This window comes from Leucoraja erinacea, chromosome 1, assembly GCF_028641065.1.
Source record: "Leucoraja erinacea ecotype New England chromosome 1, Leri_hhj_1, whole genome shotgun sequence".
NCBI lineage: Eukaryota > Metazoa > Chordata > Chondrichthyes > Rajiformes > Rajidae > Leucoraja > Leucoraja erinaceus.
In genome coordinates this window covers 55,017,242-55,039,848 of record NC_073377.1, presented here as the reverse complement: position 1 = coordinate 55,039,848, position 22,607 = coordinate 55,017,242, and the positions used below count along the sequence as shown (strand labels likewise).

General features: G+C 42.2%; 1 protein-coding gene across 1 annotated transcript in view; it reads right to left on the bottom strand.

Annotated features, from left to right (window-relative positions):
* cwc27 (CWC27 spliceosome associated cyclophilin) overlaps positions 1 to 22,607 on the bottom strand; it is a 205,910-nt gene that overhangs the window by 131,494 nt on the left and 51,809 nt on the right. Inside the window, exon 10 of the mRNA XM_055635029.1 lies at positions 20,582 to 20,727. Coding sequence (XP_055491004.1) covers positions 20,582 to 20,727 — 146 coding nt within the window. The remainder of the gene's footprint in view (positions 1 to 20,581; positions 20,728 to 22,607) is intronic.

Below are 22,607 nucleotides of genomic sequence, written 5' to 3'. Positions count from 1 at the left end.
GTCCCCCTCTGCCCAGCATTCTTCTGGCGAATGTCCAGTCCCTGGAAAACAAGCTGGATGACCTCAGGGCGAGGATCAGATTCCAGCGGGACATAAGGAACTGCAACATCCTCTGCCTGACTGAAACATGGCTGACCTCACTGATTCCGGATCAGGTAATCTGCCCAACCGAGTCCTTCACTGTCCACCGTGCTGACAGAACAGAAGCATCTGGGAAATCCAAGGGTGGAGGAGTCTGCTTCATGACCAATAACAACTGGTGCAACCCTGGAAATATCAAGATGCTTTCCCGTTCCTGCTCGCCGGACCTGGAGCACCTGACAATCTCATGCCGCCCATTCTACCTTCCCCGGGAGTTCGGCTCAGTGATCGTCACAGCCGTCTACATTCCACCGCAGGCGGACACCGACATGGCACTATCGGCCCTACACGATGTGCTATGTCGACATCAAAACAAGTACCCGGATGCGGCTATGGTGGTGGCTGGAGATTTTAATAAATCAAATCTCAAGAAGGTCATGCCGAACTTCTACCAACACATCACGTGTGCCACCAGGGGGGAGAGAACTTTGGACCACTGCTACACACCGTTCAGGAAAGGCTACAAGGCCGTTTCACTCCCTCCCCTAGGAAAATCTGACCACGCTGCTATTTTCCTGTTGCCGGAGTATAAACAGAGGATAGTTCGGAAAGCGGTAGAGACGAGGGACGTAAAGCAGTGGTCCGACCAGTCAGAGGCCATGCTGCAGGATGCACTGAGTGATGTAGACTGGAATATGTTCGAAGCAAGTTCCAGTGACGTCAGTGAGTTCGTGGAAGCAGTCATGGACTTCATCGCAACAATAACCGACAACATCGTCCCCACGGTAAGGGTAAGCACCTTTCCGAATCAAAAACCCTGGGTAGACAGGTCTGTTCGTGTGGCCTTGAATGCTCGCACCGCTGCCTACAACTCGGGCCTGGCATCAGGAAACATGGACGTCTACAAGGCAGAGTCCTACCGACTGCGAAGGGCGGTGAAGGACGCAAAGAGAAGGTACAGGGACAAAATGGAGTTACAGATGGAGCAGCGGGACACCAGAAGCCTGTGGCAGGGGCTACGGATTGTAACCAACTACCGAAGCACCCCTTCCTCATCCACAAGTGCCAGCACCTCCCTAGCTGATGACCTGAACTCCTTTTACGCTCGTTTTGAGAGGGGCAACACCACTCCAGGTCTGCCGACTATCGACAATACCGCCAGGGGGCTGGCTACCGAAGCTGAAGGGAGGAGTGTGCACACATTCTCGCTGTCCGAGCACGACGTGAGGAGGGCACTGACACGGGTGAACACGAGAAAAGCTGCAGGCCCCGATGGCATCTCGGGGCGAGTACTCAAGTCCTGTGCTACGCAGCTAGCTCCAGTGCTCACTACATTATTCAACCTCTCCCTGGACAAGTCCGTGGTCCCTGCCTGCTTCAAAAAATCCATCATTGTACCGGTACCAAAAAATGCCTCCCCAGCCTGTCTGAATGACTACCGTCCGGTGGCCCTTACCTCGGTAGTCATGAAATGCTTTGAGAGGCTGGTGAAGAATCACATCTGCGCCTTCCTCCCTCGGAACATGGACCCGTTGCAGTTCGCATACCGTCCGAACAGGTCCACGGACGATGCGGTCTCCCAGGTCTTGCACACCGCTCTCTCCCATCTGGACAGCCAGAAGGGGGGCTACGTGAGGATGCTGTTCATAGACTACAGTTCAGCCTTCAACACGATAGTCCCCACCAGACTGGCAGGGAAGCTAATGAAATTGGGGCTCAACACCTCCCTGTGTGCCTGGGTCCTGGACTTTCTCACCACCAGGCCCCAGGTAGTCAAGATGGGAGGGAATACATCGAAGTCCCTCACCCTGAGCACAGGATCGCCCCAGGGTTGCGTCCTCAGCCCCCTATTGTACTCCCTGTACACACATGACTGTGTGGCTAGGTTCAGCTCCAATTCAATAATTAAGTTTGCTGATGACACTGTGGTGGTGGGCCTGATCTCAGACAACGATGAGAAGGCCTACCGGGAGGAGGTGGCTGATCTAGCACTCTGGTGCCAGGATAACAGCCTCCTCTTGAACATCAAAAAAACGAAGGCGCTGATCATGGACTTTAGGAGGGCACATCATCCGAGGACGTACACTCCATTGAGTATAAATGGGGATCCTGTGGATAGGGTGAACTGTTTTAAATATCTGGGAGTCCACATCTCTGAGGATATGACATGGGCATCACACGCCTCGGCACTCGTGAGTAAGGCAAGGCAGCGCCTTTACCACCTCAGGCAATTGAGGAAATTCAGAGTGTCTCCGAGGATCCTCCAGTGCTTCTATGCAGCGGCGGTGGAAAGCATCTTGTCCGGTAACATTACCATCTGGTTTGGGAATTGCTCTGCCAAGGACAAGAAGGCTCTACTGAGAGTAGTGCGTTCGGCCGAACGCACTATGGGAACTTCACTCACCCCCCCTGCAGGAACTATACAACAGGAGGTGCAACTCCAGAGCAAACAAAATCACGAGAGACCCCTTCCACCCCTGCAACGGACTGTTCCAGCTGCTACGGTCAGGCAAACGCCTCCGTTGCCATGCGGTGAGAACGGAGAGGTTGAGAAGGAGTTTCTTCTCAGAGGCAATTCGGACTGTAAACGCCTATCTCACCAGGGACTAACTCTACAGAACGTTTTTCCTTCTATTATTTATTATGTAAAAGAATATGTGTGTTATGATTGTGTTTATAATTTGTTTGGTTGTTTTGTTGTTTGTCTTTTGCACAAAAAATCCGCGAGCATTGCCACTTTCATTTCACTGCACATCTCGTATGTGTATGTGACAAATAAACTTGACTTGACTTGACTTGAGATAGTATGGTACAACACAACTTTGGATTTAAATCTAATTACGGGTTGGGTGAGGTGGGTGGGGAGGGATGTGAGGCAGGTATATCACCACTTTTTTCTTTTTCTTTTTGTCCTTTTATTTTTTTTCTATTCATCACTTCTAGCTTTCATTTATTCACTCTTTGGCTACACTACTTTGGTAGTCTAGGGGTTTTATCTTTGCACATTTCACTATTTCTCTTTCTTGCTTTTTCTCCTTTCTTTTCTTCCAACTAAAGCTAAAAGGTTAAAATTGAGGCTGTACAATAACTATTATTTTATATGCCGTTGGTTCTATTTTTGTACATTTGCTTCTAATAAATAAAAATATTTCAAAAAAACACAAAAAAAACTTCTTTTGGCCCACCCCTATTGAAGCAACGACCAAGAAAGGACACCAACACCTCTACTTCCTTAGACGGCTTAGGAAGTTCGCCATGTCCCCAACATCTCTCACCAACTTCCACAGAGGTGCCATAGAAAACATTTTATTAGGATGTATTATTAGGATTTTATTAGACTTGGTTTGGGAATTGCTACATCCAGAACCGGAAGAAATTCCAGCAAACAGCCCAGACCTTAACACAAACTAGCCTCCTTTTCATTGACTCCATTTATACCTCATGCTGCCTTGTCAAGGCAGGCAGCATAATCAAGGACGAGTAGCACCCTGGCCACTCCCTCTTCACCCCTCTCCAATTGGGCAAAAGCTATAGCAGTGTGAAAATGCACACCTCTCGATTCAGGAACAGTTTCTTTCCCAGCTGTTATCAGGCAACTGAATCATCCTACCACAACTGGAGAGCAGTCCTGAACTGCTAGCTACCTCATTGGTGACCCTTGGACCATCTTCCATTAGAATTTACTGGCTTTATCTTGCACTAAACGTTATTCCCTTATCATGTATCTGTACACTGTAAATGGCTTGAATGTAATCACGTAATGTTTTTCCGTGACTGGTTAGCACGCAACAAAAGCGTTTCACTGTACCCCGGTACACGTGACAATAAACCAAATTAAACTAAACTGCAGTTGAGAAAATGCATCTAGAAAAGTTCGTTTGGGAGCTTTGCAAAAACCGTGTGGGATTACAATCTCTTTTCTTGGAGTTCAATGCTGAAGATGTGTTTCTAAATTTAGTGCAGTAAAATTTAACATGTGTTCTAATAAAAGCATAGAGGAGGGAGTTTTGTTTATTTCAGTTATAATTAATAATAATCTGAGATTAGATTTTCTGGTTAATGTAGTTAAGATTTATTTAGATATATAAATGGAGATGAGGTGACTCGCACAGGAAAATATTTTCTTCACACTAAATACACATCTCAAAAAACAAAAATAAAATAACTTCAACAAATAAAAGAGATCAATTAGTAGTTATGCTTAAAATTTAAATAGAATTCTGAAGATCTTACACCACACAAACATGCAACTGGGCTCAGCTAGTCATGTAATTATTAATGCTCTACAGATTCATTCCATTCACAATGAATCCAACTTCCTAATAATTTCTTGCTCATTTTTATGAGGATCCCTTCAATGTATTCATTATTCATCTCAGTGACTCCACAGTTTCAATTCTTGATAAGTATCTTTTAATTCAGCAAGTTCTCATAAATTTAGTAAACATTTTTACTAGTTCATGAACATTTTGGTATTTTCTTAAATTTAGGCATGACTTTTATTTTTGTGAGACTTTGAGATGAGCCTTTCTCTTATTAGCATAGATTGTGTTTCCTTCCTTAATTGTTTTATTTGACTTCACCCCTAATCTTTTAGTGTTTTCATTTTACACCCTTCATTTTTGTTCTTGGCCATTGTCTTATTTCTTATCCACGTTTCCCCTCGTGCCTTTATTTAACCATGGTGTCTCGTCTGTGTTAAGTCTCTTCTTTTATTTTGGCAGAACATTGTTCCTGGACTCTGTCCTTTCAAGTTCCCAGCTCCCAGCAGATGTCACATTTTGTGTGAAAGACAGCTTAGACAGATTCAGCACTTTGCGGCTAGAATGAAATCAGTGTGATTACTGTTAGTACATAATGTATCTCAGGCCAATTTTTGCAAATCTATTGTAGAAAAAAAACATATTTTTGTCATTTCATCACTGTTCATTTGTTTGTCAGGTGTTTCACCCACTTCTTGGCAGGAATCCCACAGCTGGATAAAGAATGGAAATTATTTTCTTAACAATGGACCCTGTATTCCCCAAGTTAGTACAGAAAAAGATACTTAAAAAAATGGATAGAAGGAATAAGAAAAAATATAGTTTGACAAATTATTGAATGCATGTATTTACTATAATACATATCATGATGCTCCAACGATATGAATACTGTAGGTTTGGGTATCAAGTGTCTAAGATTACAGAAGCACAAATAATCAATTCCAATCTGATTAAGCCTATATACTTGGCTAAACTTGCTCAAAATATATCAAAGGTATTTTAAAATTATTAAGATCAGCTACTAGCTAAATGATCAACGGCGACCATAGTCATAGACAAGTCAGCATAAAACAAGCCTTGCGGCCCATCTTGTCCATGCCACCCAAGAGGCAATGGGCTTGCATTCGCTTTAATCAGCAATAACTCGTCAGACGAGAACAGTTAATCAAGATGTCTATAAGGGTCTCGAACCGAAACGTCACCCATACCTTCTCTCCAAAGATGCTGCCTGTCCCGCTGAGTTACTCTAGCACTTCATGTCTACCTACAGTTAATTAAGAGACTGCTTTACAGACACAAAGCATGCATATATATATTTGACTTGGACATATCTGGAGTGGGTCATGTTCATTTATTCATATAGTTGGGTATTGTGATCCAGTATAGTGCCCTAGCAACACAGCCTTATCACTAAAAAACAAGGCATGCAGTTGTTCTAGTTGTTGACTTTGTGGGTCAGTATGACCAGGCATGTTTAGCCTAGCATCGAAGGGAAACATTACTGAATTACTGGTCAATTCTCACAGTACGAAGTGTGGCCCATGATCGACAAGTTGGAAAAACAGCCCCCCATGAATCTCTACCCTCTCACCTTAAGCTTATGCCCTCGGGTTTTGAATCGTCTACCCTGGGGAAAAAAAAGTCTGAGGGTTCACTTTATCCATGCACCAACGATCTTGTATACCTCAACAAGGTATGCCCGTTCCACACATAGACTGGGAAACACATTCTGTAAATGGGCTGGATGGGTTGGAGTTTGTAAAATGTGTGCAGGATAGTTTTTTGCAGCAATACATAGAAGTACCTACTAGAGAAGGGGCGGTTCTGGACCTCCTGTTAGGAAATGAGATGGGTCAGGTGGCAGAGGTATGTGTTGGGGAACAGTTCGGGTCCAGTGATCACAATACCATTAGTTTCAATATAATTATGGAGAGGGACAGAACTGGACCTAGGGTTGAGATTTTTGATTGGAGAAAGGCTAACTTTGAGGAGATGGGAAAGGATTTAAAAGGAGTAAATTGGGACAGTTTGTTTTATGGGAAAGATGTGGAAGAGAAATGGAGTACATTTAAAGGTGAAATTTTAAGAGTACAGAATCTTTATGTCCCTGTTCCGTTGAAAGGAAATCGTAAAAATTGTAAAGAGCCATGGTTTTCAAGGGAAATTGGACACGGTTCGGAAAAAGAGGGAGATCTACAATAATTATAGGCAGAATGGAGTAAATGAGGTGCTTGAGGAGTATAAAGAATGTAAAAAGAATCTTAAGAAAGAAATTAGAAAAGCTAAAAGAAGATATGAGGTTGCTTTGGCAAGTAAGGTAAAAGTAAATCCGAAGCGTTTCTACCGCTATATTAATAGCAAAAGGATAACGAGGGATAAAATTGGTCCATTAGAGAGTCAGAGTGGACAACTATCTGCAGAGCCAAAAGAGATTGGGGAGATATTGAACAGTTTCTTTTCTTCGGTATTCACCAAGGAGAAGGATATTGAATTATGTGAGGTAAGGGAAACAAGTAGAGTAGCTATGGAAACTATGAGATTCAAAGAAGAGGAAGTACTGACACTTTTGAGAAATATAAAAGTGGATAAGTCTCCAGGTCCGGACAGGATATTCCCTAGGACATTGATGGAAGTTAGTGTAGAAATAGCAGGGGCTATGGCAGAAATATTTCAAGTGTCATTAGAAACGGGAATAGTGGCGGGGGGTTGGCGTACTGCGCATGTTGTTCCATTGTTTAAAAAGGGGTCTAAGAGTAAACCTAGCAATTATAGACCTGTTAGTTTGACGTCAGTGGTAGGCAAATTAATGGAAAGAATACTTAGAGATAATATATATAAGCATCTGGATAAACAGGGTCTGATTAGGAACAGTCAACATGGATTTGTGCCTGGAAGGTCATGTTTGACTAATCTTCTTGAATTTTTTGAAGATGTTACTCGGGAAATTGATGAGGGTAAAGCAGTGGATGTTGTGTATATGGACTTCAGTAAAGCCTTTGACAAGGTTCCTCATGGAAGGTTGGTTAAGAAGGTTCAATGGTTGGGTATTAATGGTGGAGTAGCAAGATGGATTCAACAGTGGCTGAATGGGAGATACCAGAGAGTAATGGTGGATGGTTGTTTGTCAGGTTGGAGGCCAGTGACGAGTGGGGTGCCACAGGGATCTGTGTTGGGTCCACTGTTGTTTGTCATGTACATCAATGATCTGGATGATGGTGTGGTAAATTGGATTAGTAAGTATGCAGATGATACTAAGATAGGTGGGGTTGCGGGTAATGAAGTAGAGTTTCAAAGTCTACAGAGAGATTTATGCCAGTTGGAAGAGTGGGCTGAAAGATGGCAGATGGAGTTTAATGCTGATAAGTGTGAGGTGCTACATCTTGGCAGGACAAATCAAAATAGGACGTACATGGTAAATGGTAGGGAATTGAAGAATGTAGGTGAACACAGGGATATGGGAATAACTGTGCACAGTTCCCTGAAAGTGGAATCTCATGTAGATAGGGTGGTAAAGAAAGCTTTTGGTGTGCTGGCCTTTATAAATCAGAGCATTGAGTATAGAAGTTGGGATGTATTGTTAAAATTGTACAAGGCATTGGTGAGGCCAATTCTGGACTATGGTGTACAATTTTGGTCGCCTAATTATAGTAAGGATGTCAACAAAATAGAGAGAGTACAGAGGAGATTTACTAGAATGTTGCCTGGGTTTCAGCAACTAAGTTACAGAGAAAGGTTGAACAAGTTAGGGCTTTATTCTTTGGAGCGCAGAAGGTTAAGGCGGGACTTGATAGAGGTTTTTAAAATTATGAGAGGGATAGACAGAGTTGACGTGGAAAAGCTTTTCCCGCTGAGAGTAGGGAAGATTCAAACAAGGGGACATGACTTGAGAATTAAGGGACTGAAGTTTAGGGGTAACATGAGGGGGAACTTCTTTACTCAGAGAGTGGTGGCTGTGTGGAATGAGCTTCCAGTGAAGGTGGTGGAGGCAGGTTCGTTTTTATCATTTAAAAATAAATTGGATAGTTATATGGACGGGAAGGGAATGGAAGGTTATGGTCTGAGCGCAGGTATATGGGACTAGGGGAGATTATGTGTTCGGCACGGACTAGAAGGGTCAAGATGGCCTGTTTCCGTGCTGTAAATTGTTATATGGTTATAAGGTTTCCTTCACTCTCCTACACTCCCCCCAAAAAGTCCCAACCCATCCAAATGTTCTCTACAACTTAAACCTGCAAACCCAGGTGACATCCTAGTGAATCTCTTATGCAACATTTCCAACTTAAAACAACTGTACACAGTACTCTAACCAACGACATGTACAGCTGCATCTTGATGTCCCATCTTTTTTACCCAATACCCTTCCCAATGAAGACAAGCATGCCAAAGGTGCCTTCACCACACTATTCACCTGCCTCGCCACCTTCAGGGAACCATGTGATTATACTCCTAGATCTCTGTTCTGCAAAACTCTCCAGGATCTTCCATTTATTGTACAAATCCTGCACTGGCTTAATAAACCAAAGAATCTCACACTTGTCATAGTTAAATGCTATTTGCCATTCCTTGGGGCCACCTTTCCAATTGATCTAGGTCCTGTTGTAAACTTTGATATCCATCCCTACTCTCCATTATACCACCAATTATGGTGTCATCTCCAAATTTACTAACAAGTTAACTACATTTTAATCCAAATCCTTAATGTATACAACAAACAACAGTGGACCCAGCACCGACCCACCTCGGCCTTCAAACAAAAAAAAATCATCCAGAACTACCTGACTAGACTCCTTGCTCCAAGCAAATTTTGAATTCAATTGGCTAGCTCAGCTGGGATTCCCTGTGATCTAATCTTCCAGACTAGCCTACCATATGGGACCTTGTCATAGAGTCATACAGCATGGAAACAGACCCTTTCGCCCAACTTGCCCACATACTCTTGCCCTTCAATTAGTAATAATAACATTGAGTTTTCCAATATTTTTTTCATATACCTTGTTTGCTTTAAATTTCCATTTTAATTTTACCTCTAAACTTTTGTGATGTTGTGGTCAAACATTCTTGCTTTATTCATTCTTGTATGTTTAAAAAAATACCCACAGAGGTCAAGATTTGGGAGTTACCCATGTTTTTTCCTGAGAATATATCAGACCAGATCAGCAGTGATAAGAACAAAACCTGTTACTTTCCTTCATTTCAGTAGGTGGCTGGATGAAAATTCTTAATCATTAAACTACTGACTTTCCACCCACTAGACCCACTTGTCACAGTGCTGGAAATTTAACCTTATATACTGTTTCTTCTTTCAGTGATTCAGGATGAATGTTGTACAACATAAGGAAGGAGGGTCGCTGGATAGTGCTCAGTTTCAGGATAGATCAAGTGTATTAGGGGTCTGGAATTGGGAGTGTGTGGGGTTGGGGCAGATTGTAGCATTATCTGGGATGTTTTGAAGTTTGGGCTTTGTGGAGGAAATAGTCATTCATTTTGAGAATGAGATAAGGCGCATTTCTGAATTACACTCTTCCAACCAGGAGATTAACATACAAAACCTGGGGGGCTTTTCTCAACTGTTTCCTTTCGGGGATGGGGGGCAGTTCGGTTCAAAGACACAAATAAGAAATCTCTCCAAATGTTTTCCTGTGACCTGGAAAGACCAAGCATTTTATATCATCAGCAGACACAACTGTATGTTCCTTTGTCTCTTCTGCACATTGATGATCGTAAGATGATTAGATGGTAGACAGGAGATGGCCATCCTGCACACATATTGGTAAACGGTGAGCTTCACATATTCAGCTGCAAACTATTTGTTATTCACTTGGAGGCATTCAATTGTCCATCCAGCCCATCAGAGATGAAATCTTACTACCTGCTCTAAATACTTCATGCCACACTGACACATATTTACCCTTTAAGTGGCTGTTTCAAATCTACTGTTGCTAAAAGACAGTCCCGACGTAAAATAGTAAATCCCAAAAATAGACATTCCTAAAATTTTAATCTTTTAATCTTTGTTCTTTTCCCAAAGCTGAATTTAACTGAATTACGATTGCTGGCTTCAAAATGCTTTGCAATCGCCACCCTTTTAATTTGTTCAAATTCATTTCCTGAAACTATGTTGTTTCACCCCTTTGTCTATTGTACTTACTATGCTCTGATGTTTTAAAGTTTCTATTCTATTTAAAGCATTCTGACATTCTGCTTCTTCTTCTTTTAAGGCCTGCTACATCACCCAGTTACCCACCCATGTCTCACCTCCCTCCCCTTACCCTGCTGCCACCCCCTCCCCCCCCAACCTCACACCAGTCCATTACAACAATATCAGTTTCTTTGGTTTTACATTTCACACATCTTCATTCCTTGTCTCATTACCTCTCTGGCTTTTGTCTTTTCACCTCTAGCCTTTGTCAAACTATCTGCCTGCATCCATCTATCACTTGCCAGTTTATGGCCTGCCCATACCTCTTTCAGCTTTTTTCCACCCCACTACAAAAAATCTGAAATAGGTTACTCCAGAACGTTGTGTTCTCTTTGTAAACCAGCATCTGCAATCCCTTGTGTTTACATTGTTTGTGTTGCCTGATAATGTTAGGCATTACTATTAATGCCAAATGTTAGGCATTACTATTACTGTTTTTCTTAGAAATGTGCTCTTCATCCCCTACTTGAGATCTATGGTACACTTCCAGCAATGTCGTTGCCCCTTAATCTTTTTTTACACATCTTTTCATAGCTGCCATTGTTTCCTAATCAAAATAGCTGCACATCTTATATTTCAGATTCAGATTAGTTTATTGTCGTATATACCAGGGTACAATATAATTCCTACTTTGCATGAAGGTCACAGAGTAAATACAATGTATACAATAAATACTACAATTAATGCAAAAATAGTTGAATGGCATAATGATTGTAGTACAAACTGAAGTAGTAGAGTAGTAGTACAAAGCTGGGTGGCAGTGTGAACTGTGAGGAGGATGCTATGAGAATGCAGGATGACGTGGACATGTTGGGTGAGTGGGCAGATGTATGGCAGATGCAATTTAATGTGGATAAATGTGAGGTTATCCACTTTGGAAGCAAAAACAGGAAGGGAGATCATTATCTAAATGGTGTCAAGTTGGGAAATGCGATCTGGGGGTTCTTGTTCATCAGTCAATGACAGTAAGTATGCAGGTACAGCAGGCAGTGAAGAAAGCGAATGGCATGTTAGCCATAACAAGAGGAGTTGAGTATAGGAGCAACAAGATCCTTCTGCAGTTGTACAGGGCCCTAGTGAGACCACATCTGGAGTATTGTGTGCAGTTTTGGTCTCCAAATTTGAGGAAGGGCATTCTTGCTATTGAGGGAATACAGCATAGGTTCACAAGGTTAATTCCAAGGATAGCGGTACTGTCATATGCTGAGAAAATGGAGTGCCTGGGCTTGTATACTGGAATTTAGAACGATGAGTGGGGATCTTATTGAAGCATATAAGATTATTAAGGATTTGGATACGTAAGAGGCAGGAAATTGATGCTGCCGAAGCATGTTCCTGATGTTGGGGGAGTCCAGAACCAGGGGCCACAGTTTAAGAATAAGGGGTAAGCCATTTAGAACAGAGAGGAGGAAACTCACAGAGTTTCAGAATAGAGCTAGATAGGGCTCTCGAAGATAGCAGAGTCAGGGGATATGGGGAGAAGGCAGGAACGGGGTACTGATTGTGGAAGATCAGCCATGATCACATTGAATGGCGGTGCTGGCTTGAAGGACAAATGTCCTACTCCTGCACCTATTGTCTATTGTCCATAGTATAACATGATATACTAACATGACGTGTTGCTAAGCACATTGTGTTACAGAAAATCAATTTATAAAATCGGATTCAAATTCAGTTTCAAATTCACAATAACAAAATTAATTTCACCGCAGGATCTTCAATAATAATGACCTTTTTCATGAGTGTAAGGTTATTTTTGTTCTTGAAGCTAAAAATTACAAAAACTATATGTTACATTGTTAAACAAGGTACCATTGAACAGGTGTCAATAGAAGTGAGTCACAAGGAATAGCAGATGCAGACGGAGTGGCGGCGCGGCTCTGGCTGCAGCGGCTCACCGGCAGTCCCGTTTGTTTGTGTTTTTTGTGTTGTTTTTTTTGTTTTGGTTAGTCTAGTTTTTGGTTTTTAGTTTGTGTTTTGGGGGGGGGGGGGGTTGAAACGGGGTTTGCAGTCTCTCCCTGCGGGGGAATGCAACCTTTTTGTCGTATTCCCCTTCTCTGCTTCCGTCTGCGCTGGGGCCTAATGGAGCTGACGACCTCGAGGCTCCGGAGGCAGAGCCCGTCAGGACTCGCCCTGAGCTTGCTCCCGTGAGGGTGGTCCGGCTCAGGGCTGGAAGAGGTTGGGACGCTCCCGTGAGGGCGGCCAGCCCGAGGGTGGAACGAGGCTCCCGTCGGAGCGGCCGAGCTCGGGGAGGTGCGGCGCTCGCAGCCCGAGGGAGGTTCGGCGCCCATGTCGGGGCGGCCCGGCCCGAGGGAGAAGCGACGCCCAAGTCGGGGCGGCTCGGCCCGGGGAAGAAGCGACGCCCATGTCGGGGCGGCCCGGTCCGGGGGAGGTTCGGCGCCCATGTCGGGGCGGCCCAGCCCGAGGCTGAAGACGGTGCGGTACTCACGTGAGGGTGGCTGGGACGGTGTTCTGGCGGTGGTGGCCTGAGTCCGGGGTTCGGCCGCGGGCCAGCGGCTGCGTCTGCAGGACTGGTGGGCGGCAGCTTCAACCACCCCGGGCCGCGGTGTTTGAGCCGCGGGACTGATTTATAACATCGCCCGGGGGGTATCGCCTCAGCGCAGAGGGAGAAGAGGAGGGAAGAGACTGCAGACCTTAAGACTTTTGCCTCCATCACAGTGAGGAGATGCTGGGTGGACTCACTGTGGTGGATGTTAATATGTGTTTATTGTTGTTTTTATTGTATTATATGTATGACTGCTGCAATTTCGTTCAGACTTCGGTCTGAATAATAATAATAATAATAATAACTTTATTTATAAAGCGCTTTTAGACAACATCAGTTACCACAAAGTGCTGTACATGGGAAATCAACAAAAAGTTATTACAAACTACTAAAACCATTAAGACGACAGGACTATAAAAACAGTAAAAAATTAAAAGACATTAAAAGCACTAAAACAGGAACAATGTCTCAGCCAGTGTCGAAAGCCAGTGAATAAAAGTGAGTTTTTAGGGAGGATTTAAAGATGGACAGTGAAGGGGCCTGTCTGATCTGCAGCGGCAAGGTGTTCCAGAGTGCCGGTGCAGCAACAGAAAAGGCTCTATCCCCTCTGAGCTTCCGCTTAGACCTTGGTACCTCAAGGAGCAGCTGATCCGCTGACCTGAGGCACCGGGTAGGAGCATATAGGTGGAGCAGCTCAGAGAGGTAAGGCGGGGCGAGGCCATTCAATGATTTAAAAACAAATAAAAGAATTTTAAAATGAACTCGAAAGTGCACTGGAAGCCAGTGAAGGGAGGCCAAAATTGGCGTAATGTGCTCCCTCTTTCGAGTTCCGGTTAAAAGGCGAGCGGCAGCATTTTGGACCAACTGGAGACGAGCCAACGAAGCTCGTGAGACTCCAGTGTAGAGCGCATTACAGTAATCCAGCCGAGATGAAATAAAGGCGTGAATTACTGTTTCAAAATGCTGCTGCTCGAGAATAGGCTTCACCTTTGCCAGCTTCCTTAGGTGAAAGAAGCTGGATTTAACCACTGTGCCTATTTGTTTATCTAATTTAAAATCACCGTCCATCATAAAACCCAGGTTTAAAACTGTTGGCTTTACGAACACTGCAAGTGGACCCAAGTCAACAGAGGGAGGTTCACGGCAGCCATTAGGGCCGAACAAAATCACTTCTGTCTTTTTTTCGTTAAGTCCCAGAAAGTTTAAGGCCATCCAGGACTTAATGTCCTCAAGACAAGACAGAAGTGATTTTAGGGAATAATTATCTTCTTTCCTGAGTGGCATGTACAACTGGCTATCATCCGCGTAAAAGTGAAAGGAGATGCCATGCCTTCTTAAAATTGAGCCCAGTGGAAGTAGATAAAGGGAGAAAAGCAGGGGCCCTAAAATTGAGCCCTGCGGAACCCCATATGCCAAGGGAGCAGAGGAGGATTCAAGGCCACCAAGGCTTACACGCATGGTTCTATCTGCCAGATAGGACCTGAACCATCCCAGGGCACTGCCACAGATGCCCACTTGTTGCTGTAATCGGGAAATTAATATTCCATGGTCAACAGTGTCGAAGGCGGCAGATAGGTCCAACAAGACAAGAACCACATAATTACCGGAGTCGTTTGCCAGGAGGATGTCGTTAGAGACCCTTAGCAAAGCCGACTCTGTGCTATGCATAGCCTTGAAACCAGACTGAAAGACCTCTCGGATGTTGTGCTCATCCAGGAAGAGTTTCAGCTGGGCATAAACTACTTTCTCCATGATTTTCGAGATAAATGGCAGCTTGGAGATTGGCCTAAAATTGGCCAGGACAGTCTGGTCCAGGCCAGGTTTCTTGAGTAATGGCTGCACTACAGCATGTTTAAATTTTATGGGGACAACCCCAGAAGACAAGCTACTGTTTATGATGGCGAGGACCGAATGCCCTATGCTCAGGAAGACCTCTTTAAAAAGAAGAGGAGGGACAGCATCACATGGGGAACCCGAATGACAATAAAGGCTATCTAATCTAATCTAATCTAATCTAATCAAAAGAGGCACAAGTCACTTACCAATTTCGATGACCTCCCATAGTGAAAGTAGAAACTGTCTTCTTAAAGAGACAATAGTGTCTGAATATTGTGGGGAGGTTACATGAAAACATTGCCCCCCCCCCCCCCTCCCCCCCCACCCCTCCCCTCCTCTCCCAGGAAGCCTTTTTCTGCTTATCAATTTCCAGATTTTTAACTAGTTTCTCATTCCTGATCGAAATCATGTTAGAATCAATTAGGCCTGCATAATACTAATCGTATTCCGTAATTCATCAATTGCATTATATCTAATTTGAATTGTGGAAATATGAATTTTGGTAGAATTACCTGTATACAAGAACTACTAAAGTGCATAGTTTGAGTTAGGGTTAAAGGTTTGTGGCAACACCACAAGGAAATGAGTGTCAAAGACGCAATTGGTTCATCAGTCAAGACCGCTGTGGAGAAGCAGCTGTTCTTAAGTCTGGAAGTCCAGGTTTTCAAGCTCTTATATCTTCTCGCAGAAGGTCGAAGAGAAAAGGCAGTCAATAGAAAATAGGTGCAGGAATAGGCCTTTCTGCCCTTTGAGCCAGCACCGTCATTCACTGTGATCATGACTGATCGTGGCAGTGGCTATTCTGGTAGGCATCCTTGATGATACTACCAGCCTTTGTAATGCAATGGGCAATATTCATCACTCTCTGCAGGTTCGGACAGTCAAGAGCAGAGCATCACACCATATTAGGCTAAGATGCATACTATCAAAATAAAGCACATCTCTCATGCCAGATTTTCTTAAAAAGAAAATACACAACTGATGTGCTTTCTTGAACACTGCATCAGTGTGAAAGTAGCAGGTTAGATATGGATGGTGATATCGATGCTTAGATACTTGAAGCAGTCTTCCAACACTACAGCATTGATGACAGGGTTGTGTTCACCGCAGTTCCTCAACTCAAAATATCTTAAATATTTTGCCTCACTCATCATTAACAACTATTTTAACTGAACCATCTTTGAAATACTATAAGCACAAGTAAGTCTGATTGATGACATTGAATGTGTGGAATGACAAGTTCAGAGTGCAATGGAATACACTCCTGAATCAGTATACCTGTAATACTCAAGTAAGTAAACAGTATCAAGTTGATTGGCAGAGAAGAAAAAAAAGTATATGACATATATCTACAAAATTACCTCGAAGTCCACAGTTAAGAGTTAGTGCAACTGAACTTAAATTAATTCCCAATGGCAATGCAAGTAGTGTGCTATGGGATTCTAAAGGATTCTAAAAGTAGTGTGCCATGGGATTCTAAACACTTGTTGCTTTGTTCAACTGGTTATTGCCGAGGAAAAATTATCCCATAAATTAGTCAATCGAAGGGCCGAATGGCCTCCTGCCGCACCTATTTTCTATGTTTCTATGAAAGAGTGAGTGATATCAAAATGGCAAAAGGCAAAGTCGATGGCGAAGGGACTGCAACAAGATCAGTCACAAAAGTCTGCCATAACCAGACATGATATAAGTTGTGTAAGAAGGAACTGCAAATGCTGGTTTAAACTGAAGATAGACACAAAAAGCTGGAGTAACTCAGCGGGACAGGCAGCATCTCTGGAGAGAAGGAATGGGTGTCTTTTCAGGTCGAGACCCTTCTTCAGACTGGTTAGGGATAAGGGAAACGAGAGATATAGACAGTGATGTGTAGAGATAAGAACAATGAATGAAAGATATACAAAAAGTAACGATAATAAAGGAGGCCATTGTTAGCTATTTGTATGGTAAAAACGAAAAGCTAATGCGACTTGGGTGGCGGAGGGATTGAGAGAGAGGGAATGCCGGGGCTACCTGAAGGTGAGACAAATCAATATTCATACTACTGGGCTGCAAGCTGCCCAAGCAAAATATGTTGTTCCTCTAATATGCATTTAGCCTCACTACGACAATGGAGAAGACCGAGGACAGAAAGGTCTGTGTAGGAATGGGAAGGAGAATTAAAGTGTCCAACAACCGAGAGATCAGGTAGGTTCAGGCGGGCTGAGCGAAGGTGTTCCGCGAAATGACCGCTCAGTCTGTGCTTGGTCTCGCCGGTGTATAAGAGTTCACAGTTTGAACAACGGATACAGTAGATGAGGTTGGAGGAGGTACAAGTGAACCTCTGCCTAACCTGAAAGGACTGTCAGGGTCCCTGGACAGAGTCGATGGAGGAGTTATAGCGACAGGTGTTGCATTTTCTGTGGTTGCAGGGGAAGGTACCTGGGGAGGGTATGGTTTGGGTGGTACTTGATCACAGCTTTTGAGTTAAGTCAATGGAAAAGCAATAGGGAACAAGATGCTCATTTCAGAGTATGAAAATGGCCATAACTGTTTTAATACTGAAGATATGAAAGTGAATTAGGTGTCAAATTAAACTTCTTTTTATGCTTTATCTGATGGGATAAATTGCAGACTTGAATTTCAAAATCTCAACAATTTGTAACATTGCTGCCATTTTACAAGCCTCTCGCTGACTACTTCCCATGTCTCAGGAGCCACAACTCAGTGAAAACAGAATAAGGAAATGCATTTCAATGCACCAGCTGAGTCTTTGCACCTAGGGCAAAACTCATGGTTTACCAAGTAGCGGAGATCTCCGTCTTCCCAAATAATTGTGGACAGGGGTGGGGAACCTTTTCATGGTGGAAGGCCGCATTAAGTTAGCTGTAATCTAAGAAAGCTGCATCTAAGAAACTTCAATTAGATATACTTCTAAATGTACATTATTTTGTTAAAATAGCCCTCATGACTTACTAATGTTTTAATTGTGGCCGTCAGTCGGGGAGGATTATTTTGTTGAATCTTCTTTTACTCTTTGGTATTTTAAATACTTCATTTTAAGATTAAAATAAATATAATAAAAGATGAACGAAAACATATTAAAAATAATAAAAAGATTTGTTCTACAAAATTTGGATTCATTCAAAAGGCTGCACTTAATGGCCTAAAGGCCGCATGCAGCCTAAAGGCCGCAGGTTCCCCTCCCCTGGACCTAGACTTCCTACAGCTGAAACATCAAGACAATGGAAGGATATTCCCAAAGCCATGTCCACAAATTCACTGGAAGGATAAATGAACAAATGTTAACATTCTCTTCCAAGCCAACACCTATAACATATAGATCCTATCTATCCTACACCTGTATTCAAGTTAGCTATGTTCACATACGTCATACTGACCTAAATCAGACACCGTATTCCAAGCTCTATCATAGGAAGACATTACCATACAAATAGAAGAAAACATTTAACAAATGCTCTCAAAATGTTACCGTAGTGATAAAGACTGAACAAGATGTTGGCAGTTTGACACTGATTTGGGAAGCAGCTCTGGTAACTGGGAAGAGGCAGTTGACGGAGTGCCTTCTGAAACTACCCTCCATACCCCCATCAGCCCGTCTGCACTTCGGCAGTTGATGGTGCATCTGTAGCAGATTATGGAGTATCCAGAGTGGCCTCATCAATCACCTCCGAATCCGCAAAATTAGACTAAATGTAACCATCCTCAACACCGAGGGTATCCAAGAAACTGAAGTAGCTGACGGAATCATTAAGATATCTGAGCATAGAAAACTGTTGCATAATGAACTGAACTAAAATTATTCAAAATCAATTGTAAGAACAAAATTACAAGATATTACAATCGTTATTCTGATATACCCATATCACCAACAGTTAAATGAGTTTTTATCAAATTGCTTCAAAATTTTTTTTGTTGTTGTATTTTTAGCATCACTTAACCACTATAATTAGATGAGCAAAGTCTTGCCCAAACACGAGGGAATAAATAGCAACAGGATGCAGTATATCATTGCCACAATTAAGTATTTGTCCTAAGCTGGCACATCAAGAACAGTCTTGCACATTCCTGGGGCGTACATATTGTATTTACAGTCACAATAAGTGAGGAGATTTAGCAATAGAAAGAACATATTATCCACTGTCAAGCTAGTGTAAATCTAGCAGGATAATGTAGGAACTGAAAAGGAAAGGTGGATATCTGTAGTTCAAGATAGCTGAATGCTTTCAAAATTGACTATTTTAAAGTTAGAAACGTTGGGATAGTCAAAAAGAGCAACCAAGAACACTTCAAAGATGGGTTTAATCCGTTCAGCGGCTATAAAACAGTTTGAGTTACAGAAGGTGACCAAATATCCTTTGACCAAAATAATTCAAAATTTCAAATGCTTGTACATTCAGGATTGGGGCAAAAATAGATCATAAGTTTTTGTACGCTGCTGCGTTCCAATATTTGGGCAACTAATTTGTTTAAATGGTATATTTCAAAATTAAATCAGGTTTAATAAACACTAATGTTAAAGAACAATGAAGATATAAAGAACAATGATTGATATATATCAATGGACAATTATAACATTGTCATTATATTAGTAATTACTTTGTCTCATATAATTTAGACGGGGTCAAGGAAAGAGCGTTCACGTCGCGGCCCTGTTTCCACCAATCTTTCCACCACCACGCACAAGGAGCACAAGAAGCGACACGAAAGACACCATTGTATGCAGGTGCCGAGAGGTGTGTTCAGCTCTGGCTGAACAACTTCTAATCCTGTGTGTGGACTCGATAAGAAGAAGAAGATATAATTTAGACTGGAGATCTACAGTGTTTCCTTGCGGTTTTCTTGCCAGCAACAATAACACTGTGATACTGCGGAATTGAAGCACTTTAAATTATTCTGGCCTTAACTACTCAGAAGTTACTCTTTAAAGGATAAATCTGTTTTCAAGGCCAAATGTTTGTAATCTATTGTGAATCATCCAAAATCAAAAATATATATACATTTTCAAAAAATGCCTTGACTACATTTGTCATATACAACTTCAAATACAACAGATGCATGGTACCATGGACACATAGATGACTACTTCAATTTAGAATATTATTGCTTCATGGTCATTTCATTTCCAGTCAGGACTCATCAATAAGGATTATAATGTTCAATATACTCTTACTACAATATTAACATATATATTTAATTTACTTAAATCGTTTGCCAACTATTCACACATTTGGATTCTCATCATGTTGAATGAAATAATTATGCTTTTAAAAAAACTATTTTAAAATAATTGTTTTTCCGAGTCAGGTTTAACTTCAAGCCATTAACCAAAAAGTGATGGTCACCAAGGCTTTGTCATCCTTTGAGAGGTTTCTTGATTTATCCAAAATAACCAGAAACACATTCGTATTGAGCTCATCTATTTATCATCAAAAACAATGTACAGTTTCTGTGAACTTCATAAAATATCACATTAAGGGTAATTTTAACTAAAGTATTTTCCTTTCACAAGCGCAACCTGAAGTGGAACATTTAAATTGATAACATTTTATATTAACATTTTAAATTGACAAACAAGTGAGCATAGCTTGAGGGAAATGAGGAAAAAATAACCATATATTTCTTCAGCAAATTTGTGGACAACTGAGAACTTACGAGAAAATTGCTAAAATTGAAAATGGTTAAAAATGTTGCACCAACCTGCGGCTGAGTTTCTTTTTTTCTTCATCATCAATATTATCTTCAAGCTGTGGTTTAACATCCTCATTTTGATCTTTCTTCAATTTCTTAGTTATCTGTCCTTTTATTTGTTCACATTCTTCATTGTCAGAATCATCATCTTCTTCCTGGGAGAGTAACCATCTTAATACAAAACTTCTGGAAAAAAGTCTTCCAACCCAGACTTTAAATGCAACAAATGCCTATAAGCCACTTTCAAGCTCCTGGCTTGATTCAAACAACCTGCTTTCAAGAACATTTTACACATCCTCTAAAATTTAAGGTTGAAATCTGAAGGTCAATCCTTCTTTCCGGTAGATTTGATCAATATACTAAAAGGTATACATGACAAAATATATAAAATTTTGATTATTCCAGTGAATGGAACATCAATACAAACACATTACCCATGTTCTCCCCTTGTTTTCCCCAGTGAAGATCGAGAATTTCTTGGTGCAATTTGTTTCAAGGATAATAGTTTAGTTTGGAGATACAGCATGGAAACAGGCCATTTGGCCCACCGAGACCGCACCGACCAGTGATCCCTGCACACTAACACCATCCTAAGCACACTAGGGGGAATTTACACTTACAGTGGCTTGCAAAAGTATTCATACCCCTTGAACTTTTCCACATTTTGTCACGTTACAACCACAAACGTAAATGTATTTTATTGGGATTTTATGTGATAGACACAAAGTGGCGCATAATTGTGAAGTGGAAGGAAAACGATACATGGTTTTCAAATTTTTTTACAAATAAAAAAAAGAAAAGTGTGGCATGCAAAAGTATTCAGCCCTCTTTACTCTGATACCCCTAAATAAAATCCAGTGCAACCAATTGCCTTCAGAAGTCACCTAATTAGTAAATAGAGTCCACTTGTGTGTAATCTAATCTCAGTATAAATACAGCTGTTCTGTGAAGGCCTCAGAGGTTTGTTAGAGAACATTAGCGAACAAACAGCATCATGAAGCCCAAGGAACACACCAGGCAGGTCAGGGATAAAGTTGTGGAGAAGTTTAAAGCAGGGTTAGGTTATAAAAAAATATCCCAAGCTTTGAACATCTCACGAAGCACTGTTCAATCCATCATCTGAAAATGGAAAGAGTATGGCACAACTGCAAACCTACCAAGACATGGCCGTCCACCTAAACTGACAGGCCAGGCAAGGAGAGCATTGATCAGAGAAGCAGCCAAGAGGCCCATGGTAACTCTGGAGGAGCTGCAGAGATCCACAGCTTAGGTGGGAGAATCTGTCCACAGGACAACTATTAGTCGTGCACTCCACAAATCGGGCCTTTATGGAAGAGTGGCAAGAAGAAAGCCATTGTTGAAAGAAAGCCATAAGAAGTCCCGTTTGCAGTTTGCCACAAGCCATGTGGGGGACACAGCAAACATGTGGAGGAAGGTGCTCTGGTCAGATGAGACCAAAATTGAAGTTTTTGGCCTAAATGCAAAACGCTATGTGTAGCGGAAAACTAACACTGCACATCACCCTGAACACACCATCCCCACTGTGAAACATGGTGGTGGCAGCATCATGCTGTGGGGATGCTTTTCTTCAGCAGGGACAGGGAAGCTGGTCAGATTTGATGGGAAGATGGATGGAGCCAAATACAGGGCAATCTTGGAAGAAAACCTGTTAGAGTCTGCAAAAGACTTGAGACTGAGGTTCACCTTCCAGCAGGACAACGACCATAAACATACAGCCAGAGCTGCAATGGAATGGTTTAGATCAAAGCATATTCATGTGTTAGAATGGCCCAGTCAAAGTCCAGACCTAAATCCAATTGAGAATCTCTGGCAAGACTTGAAAATTGCTGTTCACAGACGCTCTCCATCCAATCTGACTGAGCTTAAGCTATTTTGCAAAGAAGAATGAGCAAAAATTTCAGTCTCCAGATGTGCAAAGCTGGTAGAGACATACCCCAAAAGACTTGCAGCTGTAATTGCAGCGAAAGGTGGTTCTACAAAGTATTGACTCAGGGGGGCTGAATACTTTTGCACG